The sequence below is a fragment of the Sinocyclocheilus anshuiensis genome, unplaced genomic scaffold (assembly GCF_001515605.1).
Source record: "Sinocyclocheilus anshuiensis isolate Anshui unplaced genomic scaffold, SAMN03320099.WGS_v1.1 scaffold1319, whole genome shotgun sequence".
NCBI classification, from domain to species: Eukaryota; Metazoa; Chordata; class Actinopteri; order Cypriniformes; family Cyprinidae; genus Sinocyclocheilus; species Sinocyclocheilus anshuiensis.
This window is the reverse complement of record NW_015539910.1, coordinates 126,632-138,664: the sequence shown is the minus strand read 5'-3', so window position 1 is coordinate 138,664 and position 12,033 is coordinate 126,632. Positions and strand designations below refer to the sequence as shown.

At 37.1% G+C, this 12,033-nt stretch overlaps 1 protein-coding gene across 4 annotated transcripts in view; it reads right to left on the bottom strand.

Annotated features, from left to right (window-relative positions):
- LOC107686370 (supervillin-like) overlaps window positions 1-12,033 on the bottom strand; it is a 100,571-nt gene that overhangs the window by 52,513 nt on the left and 36,025 nt on the right. The window contains exon 1 of one of the 4 annotated variants that reach the window (XM_016483334.1): window positions 5,511-5,875. The exons of the other annotated variants lie outside the window; for them this stretch is intronic. Within the exon in view, the coding sequence (XP_016338820.1) occupies window positions 5,511-5,565 (55 nt within the window). The 5' untranslated portion in view covers window positions 5,566-5,875. Of the gene's footprint in view, window positions 1-5,510; window positions 5,876-12,033 lie in introns of those variants that run through there. 4 annotated transcript variants of the gene reach the window in all.

Sequence of the window (12,033 nt, the reverse complement as noted above, 5' to 3'; positions counted from 1 at the left end):
CATAAACATTTCATTACACCAAATACACAAAATACTGTTATTTTTAGCAGCATCATATGACCCCTTTAAATAATATAATAAATAAAAAGAAAGAAAAGATAGAATAGAAAAAGAATAGAGCAAGCTAGTGTTAGGTCTTTTTTGCTTTTGTTAATTGTATAGTAAATGAAAAGAAAACCGACAGAATACAAAAAGATTAGGAAAAAAAAACAAAAAACACTAACACTTGCTAAGAAAACAAGCAGCAAATGAATAGAGTGCAAGTCTAAAAGGGACAAGTGTTTTTTTTTTCTTGTGAAAACGTTGTGTGATGTTGCCTAACTAACTGTATTTTGATTTTTTACCTCAGCATGCTTACTTGTCTGGCGTTAATGAAGCATTAATGTCAAGCCCCGGAGTCAATGTGACCCTGGACAATTTAAACCCTGGTTTAACCTGGATTACAGGTAAATAAAAAACTTAAATGATTAAATTAAAATTTACCGTACCTAAAAGTTAAATAAAAACTGTACTGTACTTAAAAAGAAAAAAAATGTACTGTACTTAATGTACAGTACTTGATCAAAAAGTTACAGGCATCATTTAGCCACCTTGCAAACTTTTTTAAAGTGTTTTAACATTAATTTATATTTAATTCAGTGATTCCTCTGCGTACCACTAAAGGGAGCCCCACACTTTGAGAATCAGTGACGTGACATGTGGCCAAGTAGGGCTGGGCAAAAAAATAAATTTTTCGATTAATCGTTTTTTTAAATGACATCGATTCGATATCGATTCTCAAAAGCCGCGAATCGATCTTTTCCGGGATTTATTTCAGCACATTTAAAACAAGATCTGATTAACGTGAATCTTATCATTAGTCTTATTTTATCATTAGTCTTCCCCGACGGGGAGAGCTAATGCTTTAGGGGGAAGTTGTGGCCTAATGGTTAGAGAGTCGGACTCGTACCCAAACAAAATAATTAAAATGTATACAAAAAGTATTATAATGATTGCTTTTATATTATTAGTAATTAGGGCTGGGCAAAAAAAATTAATCGATTTTTCGATTAATCGTTTTTTTAAATGACATTCTCGATTCTCAAAAGCCGCAAATCGATCTTTCCCGGGATTAATTTCAGCACATTTAAAAGATCTGATTAACGTGAATCTTATCATTAGTCTTCTCCACTAGATGTCACCCTTATTTACCATGCGCGATGTTACAACAGAAAGCCTGTCATTCATTCAGCGCTTATCATGGCCATATGCATGATTCGCAATTCTCAGGTGAAATGCTATAGTAATACTATAAATCTGCGGAAGTCATTTCTAAATGTGCCTAAACGGTGACAGCGTTTAGGAGCCTATCACGCATAAGGCGCCATGATTTCCGCAATGAATGAATGGCGGATGTTGCGGCACATCACCTTGTTTACTACACACATACTAAAGCGCGGATGACGCTCGCGGTGTTTTCAGCTTCTGCCGTCTCACTATATGATGATATGAACACGAATGTCATCTCCAGCTGCTCGGAGAGTCACTTCATTAGCATTTTACCATTTCATTTAAGAAAACTACCATCATATCACATACACAGCAGCTGCAAGTTCTTCACGGCAACCCGTCAAAATAAAAGTTTAGTTTAACGTTATACTGTCAGAATATATTACTATTTAGCAGTCTTAAGACTCAATGCTACTACTGCTAATAAATGTTAATAAATCTTTATTTTTAAAGGAGTAAATCACATCTGTTTTATTTTTAATTTTAACAGTAAACCTATGTTGTGCAGCATTTTGTTTGCCAAAAAAAATAAAAGGGTTTAATTTTAATTTGATTATAAATTAAATTAATGTTTTATGCCTTCATCTGATTACCAGAAAAATTAAGAACATTTTATAGGGCCCTACTATTGTTTAAAAATCACCCTATACAAAAAAAAAGAATAGGTTTAAAATACAGGCATGTGGTTCTTAATTTATTTTTATTAATTCACTATTTGTAAACTGATGTTTACTGTTAATTTTTTAGAAATATCAATAGCATTTGTATTAAAACTATATTAACTGAATGTAATAAAAAAAAAAAATCGATAATCGAATCGAACCAAGAGCTTGCGAATCGAAATCGAATCGAAGCATCTGAAACGATACCCAGCACTATGGCCAAATATGGTTACCCATACTAGGAATTAGTGCTCTGCATTTAACCCATCCTAAGTGCACACACACAGCAGTGAACACACACCCGGAGCAGTTGGGGGTTCGGTGCCTTGCTCAAGGGTCTCACCTCAGTCATGGTATTGAATGTGGAAGAGAGCGCTGTACATTCACTCCACCCACCTACAATCCCTGCCAGTACGAGACTCGAACCCACAACCTTTGGGTTACGAGTCAGACTCTCTAACCATTAGGCCACAACTTTCCACGTTATTAATAACTTTAATTAATAACTTTAATTCAGTTACATAGAAACGTAGATTATTCTAAATTGAATCCGAAAAATAAGACTGATTAGACTTGGTTAACTGCTAGTTGGTCAGACTACACCGAGAGGCTAAATTTAAGCAACTGGCCCCAGATTAGTGTTGCTCAGTGTATGTTTGAGCCGCCATGCGCCCCCTGAGCAGTTGGGGGTTCGGTGCCTTGCTCAAGGGCACCTCAGTCGTGGTATTGAATGTGGAAGAGAGCGCTGTACATTCCCTCCCCCCACCTACAATTCCTGCCGGACCTGAGACTCGAACTCGCAACCTTTGGGTTAATGAGTCCGACTCTCTAACCATTAGGCCACGACTTCCCCGACTGTCATTTGCTGTGAAATTGAGAGAATTCACAGCAAATGACAGAAGCTCCTCTGTTCTGGTACCCTGCACTGAGGACATCTTCCTGTGCCATATGTTACGATGTGTTGTTGCATCTGGGATAATTCAACTACAAAGCCATTGCCATTCAACCAAACCAAGTGTCTCTTTCTTACCTTTTTATAATCTGAAGAACCTTCTTTTGCCACAAAGAACCTTTTGTGAAACAAGAAAGGTTCTTCAGATGTTAAAGGTTCTTTATGGAACCATTTAGACAAAAAGGTTCTTCTATGGCATCACGAAGCACCTTTATTTTTAAGAGTGCATGATGCCTGTGTTAAAAACAAAGCATTGACTGATTTTCCGATGTCCTCACTGAATTAACACTACAGGGTAAATTAAAAGTTAATGACAATGTTTCCCAGAAGCAGGAACAACAACACAAACCCATCATGCAAACTGACAGTTCGTAATGCAGATAAACTGGACTGATCACTAAAATTATCCTAAGCATTAATTATGTGCATTGCATGGTCTTGTTGAGATCACCCACTGCTAACAGACATGCATGGAAATCCACAACACCTTGGCTCTGTGCCCACTTAAGTACAGATGCTAATCAGACACAGTCAAGTGCGACATTTACTGCACTTTAAATCGCATGTTATTCCACAGGCCTGTGACACACCAACATACCTCTCTGATCTATAACAAGCATCATATAGAAGCTGATTGCACAGCTCTGAAACTTATTCAGGTTAATTTTATGTTCCAGCATATCACACACCAGTTTTCCAGCATAGTCAGTATCAGATAATATGGTGACTTATAAACTTGCATGACTGTAGGTTTCAGTCACTGATATCTGGCATTAGTCGGAGTAGAAGCACATGGAGGAGATACAGCTGAAGCAAGTCACAGCCTGTTTGGTCATATGACGAGATCATAAACCCAATGCTCTCAGGCTCCTAAACGCTGTCACCGTTTAGGCACATTTAGAAATTACTTACAATGGGCCTCATTCATGAAACACGAGCAGAATGAATTTGTGTAAATCGTTCGTAAAGCCGTTCTGACGTAAACTTTCGAATTCATGAAAATGTTTGTATTTTCAAAATGTTAGTTGGTTGGAAAGAAATTTACACCTGCTCCCTACCACGTGTAAATGGTGCGTAAAACGTTCTTCTGTGTTCATTTTGGCAAACTGATGACACTGAATTTGATGCACTGCCATTATAATATTTTACAAGTTCGTTTGCTCCGTTTTTTTTTGTTGTTTTTTACTTGTAGCTGAGAGTTTAGCTTTGGGTAAAACGCAGCGCTTGTCACGGTCACTTTTTACCCAGCCGCCCAATCAATGGAGGAGAAGTTGAATTTTCAGCACCCATTACGCTAGTCTTCAGTGTCACATGATCCTTCGGAAATCATTCTAATATGCTGATTTGGTGCTCAAGAAATATTTTTTATTAGTGTTCAAAGCCGGTTGTGCTGCTTAATATTTGTGGAAATAGAGACCGTTTTTTCTTTTATTCTTTAATGAACAAAGTATAAAGAACAGAACATTCAAAGAACGGTAAAAAGAACAGTAAACAGCAAACAGTAATTTATAACATTACAAAAGATTTTTTTATTTCAAATAAATGCTTTTGATCAACTGAGTTCATCCGTACTGAATAAAAATATTAATACGCTTTCAAAACTTACTGACCCCAAATGTATTGAACAAATAATGATCTAATAAATATTTTTAATAAATCTGAATGTTTAATTATAACATTTAAGTACAATTAAGAAAGTAAAGCAATTGACAACTATCACAAAGTGATACAACTATAAAAGTCAGCAAGTAGAACATGCTAGTCATTAATTAAAAAACCTGTTAAACTGGAAAACACAGGGCCAAAATGTGGCAGTCAGGTGCTACTGTAGGTCTTGTCGCATCTAATAAAGGATTAGTCTTCAAAAAGAATAGGATTAGTCAGTGTGACACAGGAAGTGTGCCATCACGCATTGGTATGGCGACACTTACACTAAATCATGATGTTTAATGCTATGTTTAATACTATTTCAACTCCAAACATTCTTAAATGCCTTTAAACGAGTGTAAAACTGTCATTTACAGATTCACAGACAGAGAAGAATATCTTAAGAGTCTTAAATGAGACAGCTGGTGTCTGCACTCCAGAAAAAGGGCGACTTAGGTGACAGGGAATCTCTAAAACCCATTCATACCTATACGCATTAACCTATTTACATTTATTATAGAATACTTCCACTATGATTGAAGCAAATTAAACATTTGAATGAAAACGATAAATTATATTCATCTGGATGCACAAAATGTCTAAAAGACACAAACACCTGCTATAAATGTGCAAATGCACCACTTAAACACACAGGATAAATGAAAAAGCATGTGCTGTTGCGCAAGTGCACAGACCAAAACAAAACCATTAAAAGGCAATACCACAAGTCGAACTTTCTTAAACTGACTAACAGACACATCTGCAGAATTTAAACTATTTAAAGCATTTGCATCTAAACCACAACATGCAAAAGACACATTACTTATTCTGCTTCATAATGCCTCAGTTCTCTTCATTTTGAGTCAGCGAGTTCCTTGTTCTGAATACTTAGGTCCTTGGAGGCTCTAGTACCATTTAAAACCAAGCAGCATTTGGTGGGCCTGTACCATCCCATCCCTCCCGAACTGCCATTTACTCACCTTGGCACAACTTGACATGGTTGATGTAGTTTGAGATCCAAGGGTTCCGGTACATATTGATAAAATAAAATAAGGAGTGGACGATAGATAAGAAAAGAAAGTGACCGGAAAGGAGGGAGGGGGTTGTGAAGGACCAAAGAGAGGAGGAAAACAGGAGAGAGTGAGAGAGGACTGCAGAAAGGAAGCAGTGTCTGAACTGCAAGGTGATGCAGAGTTAGCTGCAGCAGTCCTGGGACAGCCAGAGAAGGGAGGTGGAGAGAAAGAGAGAGAGAGAAACGCTGCGAGAGGAGGAGGAGAACAGTATCTCTCCAACACTATGACACTATGCTGACAGAGAGCCTTTTGCTGTCTGCATGGCTACTGCTAAATGCTAGCAAGGTAACTACGGTGCTAATGCTGCTCACTGCTAATCAGATTAACAATAATGAGGCTGGGGGATGAGGGGAGAGAGAGAAATGTATAGAAAAGGGTGAGAGGGGGAAGACAACAGTGGTCAGACGGTAGCGGTTGTGTGCACTAGCAGCTGCATACAGTGGATGTGTGTTTAGCTTTTAGGACAGCTGAAAGGGCGAGAAAGTAAGAGAAGATAAGTGTCTCAAAGGAACTAGAAATTCCACTCATCTCTGAGCAATGACGTGTGGTACTGATAGAAAGAGAGTGGAAAAGCAAGATCTCTGCCATGGGGAACGTAACTTGCCAAGTCATATTGTTGTGCTAAGTGCTCAAAGGAGGGACAAAATAATTGACGACGTGTGTAGTAGAAAAATCATTCGAATTATGGACTCATCGGGTCTTTCCCACTCTGTATTCCCAATATCAATAGATGATACTGTGTGTTAAATAGGTTTAGATTTTTTCATTTTTACTATCCTGGTCCCTGTGGTGTCGGAAAAAACAAACTTCCTTGCTTGAGTTTCTTCTCTGGAATAACGATGAGTTTCAAAAGAATTACTCTGACCAAGCACACCTGTTAGCTCTGGGGTTCGAATGGAATAAAATATTCAAACCAGCAGCCAAACTCAGAAATTCTCGTGTAATAAAGTCACCCATCTGTGAGGAAGACATTGACTGCTGAGGAATGGAGGAAAAGATGAAAGTGTAAAGAGAAAAAAAATGATGGTGAATTAATGGACAGTAGAAAAAAATCTAAAGCAAGTTAAGTTACAATTTTATATTTTTATATACTGCAATATAATTAAAATTTCAAATGGTTGTTTTCTATTTGAATATATTTTAAAATGTAATTCATTCATGTTTTTACTATTATCAGTGTAGCTTAATATTGCGAAAATCATGATGCAAATTTTCTCAAGTTCAAAAGAACAGCATTTATTTGAAATAGAAATCTTCTGTAATATTATAAATGCATTTGCTGTCACTTTTGATCAATTGAATGCATATTTTGGTGCAAGAACTAACAGATGTAGGGCCCTATGATTTCCGCGATGCAGAAAACGTGGACAGGATCGCGGAATCCAGTCATAAAAATGGAATTTACTGTATAACAGAATTTCACAGTATTTGCCAAAAAAAAATTGATGAATTAATCAAAAGTAGGTCATTACACTTGAATCAGATCACAATATGGACTAGTATCTGTAAATATTTAGCTGCGAAAAAGACAATTTAAATATGAATCCTGCATGTTTTGCGTGTGTCTGTGTTAATGAATCGCGCAGACGCACGGTTTCGTTTACTATACTGAAGCTCGTGTCTCGCTTACGGTGATTTCAGCATCTGTCCTCTCACTAAATGAGGACATAAATACATAAACAACATTTACAGAACTGAGAGTTATTTAATGAGCACTTTACAGTTTAATTTGAGCAAAACTAGCATATCATATACACACATAAATTTAAAGGTATTCACTAGGGATGCACCGATACGATACTGGTATCGGTATCGGGCCCGATACTGAGCTCCGTGAATAATTATATATTACAAGTTATTCAGAATTTTGAATGCATTTTAAGAATACTTTTCCCATCAACTGGTCAAAATGCACAACACTGCTGTATGCTGCGTGAAAGACGCCGTGCGCACTCTGATGTAAATAAACATGGACGAGAAGCACATGGCGGAACATGTGAGAGAGGCTCTCCATTACATACCTTTCTATTAAAGTTATCTGACATTATCAAGCTGAATTTGTTCTGACACAGTTTAACTGAGTTCTTGTCATTTTATTACCATTTTCTAAACTATAGCGAATAAACTGTGATAATGTGAGAAATGTTGAAGGTGTCTGAATAAATTTTGGTTTGACTATCTATTTGATAAATTAAGTTAACCAACTTACATTATACATACTCTTTTGGTTTCTGTACCCAATATTTAAAAAATGTACAAATGCAATGAAAATATTGGTATCGGTACACGGTATCGGCAAGTACCAAAAATAAAAGTATCGGTATTGGGCGAGTACTGGAAAAAGTGGTATCAGTGCATCCCTAGTATTCACGGCAACACTTCAAAATAAAAGTTCAGTTTAATTTGAAGGCATTGTGCCAGACAGTTTTCAATAATTAATAGGTAAATAAAATTAATGTTTTGTGCCTTCATTTGATAACCAGACAAATTAAATACACAACACTAAGGCTATTGTAAGAATAAAATTGAATAAATTAAGTTTTTATGCATTAAAAAAGACATGCTAAAACAGAATTTGGTAACAATAAAACATAAGGTGAGAAAAAAAACATTTCATAGGGTCCTAAACATGTAATTTTTTTAAACTTTTAATAAATTGATGTGAAATTGTATAAGTTTCATGATTTTAATTAATTAGACATGCTTTTTGATTAATCATTTTATTTAACTATTAAAAAGGAGTCCAGAAAAATTAAAAAGGGGGAAAAAAAGCAGAATCCAGAAAAATTAAAACGGAAAAACCGAATTTGGGGAAAAATAAAACAGAATTTGGGAAAAAATAAAATGGATTTCATAGGGCCCTAATATAGACGCATTGACAAGGTCAGTTTTGAAGACATATAACTGTATTTACAGATGTGACTGGCACACTTTCAATAGGGCAAATTTTGTAACTATTTTACATTTTGGAAAGTTGTACAATTTCATATGAATTAGCCATTAATCCCATTTTTGCACAATGTTCTTACACCCCACTGACAGTTATTTTCAGGAGTGGATTTAAGGATGAACCTTTATGCTTTTTTCTAGAATTTTCCTGTAAATATAACAGCTTGGAGTGAACTAAATGTTAGTATGAACTAGGGATGCACGATATGATCGGACCGATATCGGAATCGGCCAATAATGGCTTTAAATGTACATATCGGCCCGATATGAAAAAATATGCTGATATGTCTTGCCGATAAAAGGAATAACTTAACTCACATGTGCTCAAGGTGTGCTAGCGATTAGATCACATCAGAAGTGTAACTCATTCTGGAAGCAAAGTTTTGCCTGAATGGCAATTAGATTCACTGCTTTGGATCGCTGCATTTAAACTGAGAATGCACGTACAGAATGACACATTTGGTGTATGATAGAGTAGACAGTAATAGCACGTGCAGCGGCAGCAGCAGCAGCTTCCCCTGGGTCCTAACGCCCTGTTCGGTAAGGAGTTTTAATTCCGTAGGGGGCGCTGTTGGCCTACTTTTAATAAAATGAAAATAAAATACACAAATAACATTTAGAATGTTTCTGATTAAATAAAGCAGTAATTGATGTCATAAAATCATGAGTATGTTTTGATTTAAAGGTCAGAAGCAATCACTTACATAAAAAAAAATTAAAAAAAATCACAAACATGACACTTTTAAATTAAATAATTTTATATATACTGATTTATTCATTAATGTGTTATGTTATTTTTTAAACAAATTATGAGCTCTAAAATATTTTCTGAATTTTTACTGAACTCTTTTGCTTTAGACCATCTACAAATGTTAAATCTTAAAATACAACGAAACACAGCGTCACACACGGTGGCCTAGAGTGAGCGGCGGCGGCAGCCTAGAGTGAGCAGAGGCCGAGGGCTAGAGTGAGGAACGGCCGGAGGGCTAGAGTGAGCAGAGGTGGCGGGCTTGAGAACGGCACAGGCGGCGGGCTTGAGAATGGCGCAGGTGGCGGGCTTGAGAACGGCGCGGCTGGCGGATCCGACGAAGGAGCGTCCGGAGGGCTTGCGGCAACCACATGTGACGACCCCGGGATGGACTCCGCATCGTCCACGGTTTAAGCCGATCCGGTGATCCACAGCGCAAAGTTGCATTTCCTCAGCAACCAGCACGGATCAGCTCCAGGCATGACGAAGCAGATATCGTCCTCATTTGGAAGGCCAAACAAAGTAGTTTCGCTTTCACAACGAAACACACTGCGCCTTCACGACATGGCGGCGGCGGCAACAACAATACTACAGCGAGAATAAAAGTTACGTCTTCTTTCTTTGCGTGAACATTTGGGCGGCCTTATGCAAATCTTCCCACATAGTGACGTAGATATGTTAGAACGAGCCGTTTTAGGTAGGGCGTGGTTGACTCTTAACTTTTATAAAGAATATCTCTTTGGATTTGAGACTTTAGTCTTTGCAACTTTACAGATCTTCTTTATGCACCAAGAGCTTGTAACACTCCAAAGAGAAAGGAAAAATTTAGATCGCATCATATGACCCCTTTAAGGTTACTACTGCATCTTTCTGAAAAGAAAAATGCAGCGACTGATATACAGTTTATTTATAGTTATATTCAAAGCTTCAATGTACTGTCATTATAAAAGAACTTCATTATTGTTTAATTCTAACAAATAAGTTTTTAAGAACTTAAAGTTCTTGTAAAAAACAAAATTAAAAATAATTTGCTACACTTGGTGTTGTTTCCAAACAAAAGGAAATATATCGGTATCGGCCAAAATGAGTTGAAAAATATCGGCATATCGGATATCGGCAAAAATCCAATATCGTGCATCCCTAGTATGAACAAATAACTGAAGTCAAGCCCTTTTTCTAATATTGTGATAGTGGCAAACAATCTAAGACGTCAACTTACATAACACAGGAAAGGCTTACAGTCAACCCAACGTTAACTCTATGGAAATAGCCATATTTAGCCCGCTAAACCAGGACTGACAACCAGATTCTGCTGCTGTGAGAATGTATTATAAATGGACATTATAAATAACATTATAATGGTAAAAAAAAGTAAAAAAGAAAGGCCACTGGGATACAAAAAGGACTGAGGGAGGCAATATGAAGCTCACAAGACATTGGACAATAAGAAACAGGCCAGTGTGGAATATAGGGAGAGTAGACAGCAGTAGAGAGAACTTAACCTCAGTGTGCATTCAAGCAAGTAGGGCATTTAAGCACTCGTGTACATGCAGAATGGCATTTGCCCTGCACTATTTATGGCCCATTATCCTGACTGCAATGTTTCCACTGCAATACTTATCATACTCATCGACACACAAACAAATGCCCTTAAGGATGGCCTGAGACTGAGACCCGTCAAAAATCAAGAATGTGTCAATGAGTGTCTCAAGTGGCCAGAGAAACCAGCTGCTGTTGTTCTTGACACAATCACAGAGCCAATGTGCCAATCAGCGTCTGACGGAGATCAGCCTTCATCACAGACCATGATTAGGAAATCAAAGACATTCCAGAGACTGAACTAATATCTAAAATAATCAGCACTTGAGTTCCAGTCGGGATCTAACTAAAGGCAGAAAAGAGATGGCATCACCGCGTGACACTCGAGGAGGGCATGTGCACTGCCTTGTCATTACAAATAATAATGTAATCTGTTAGTTCCTCTGAGACTGGTTTGCCTTCTCAGATGACAAATAGCACAAATATGACATCATCCCTTGATCCAAAACACACCATCTAATGACATGGTCTTATGCACATGTGCTCAAGTATTTACAGCTCAAACTGTTGGGCTTGGATTAACACCATCTGCACGCTATAGTAGTAAATAAAGATTAAAGTGGTAAATGATGACAATTAACTCAAGCAAACATTGGCCACATTTTTGGTTTGTTGAATTTTAGCATCTAACATCAATTAAACAGTACTGTCAAATGTCCCAGGGAAGGCAAATAAACAGATTATAAATGAATGGAAACAAGTAGGAAAGCCAGGAAAAAAATCGGATCCATTTTAGCAATTAATTAAAGTCTGGATAGTTCAAATATGACTAGCAGAAATCTAGCCGTGTTTCTGGGCTCTCTTAAAGTTAACATACTATACCCCATGTTCAGCTTGTCCTCAAAATGGCCCTGATTTCCCCACATATCAACTTTCAGAAGGTCCCGTGCCAGAACAACACTACCTGGCAAGGAGTTTAAGCTAATCTGACTTTTGGTTTTCTAATACAACTAAATTATCTGCTACAGTGCCGTGAAAAGGTTTTTGCCCCCTTCCTGTTTTTTTTTTTTGCATATTTTTCATACTTAAAAGATTCAGATCATCAAACTAATTTTAATATTACACAAAGATAATGCAACTAAATACAAAATGCAGTTTTTAAATAATGATTTCATTTATTAAGGGAAAAAAGCT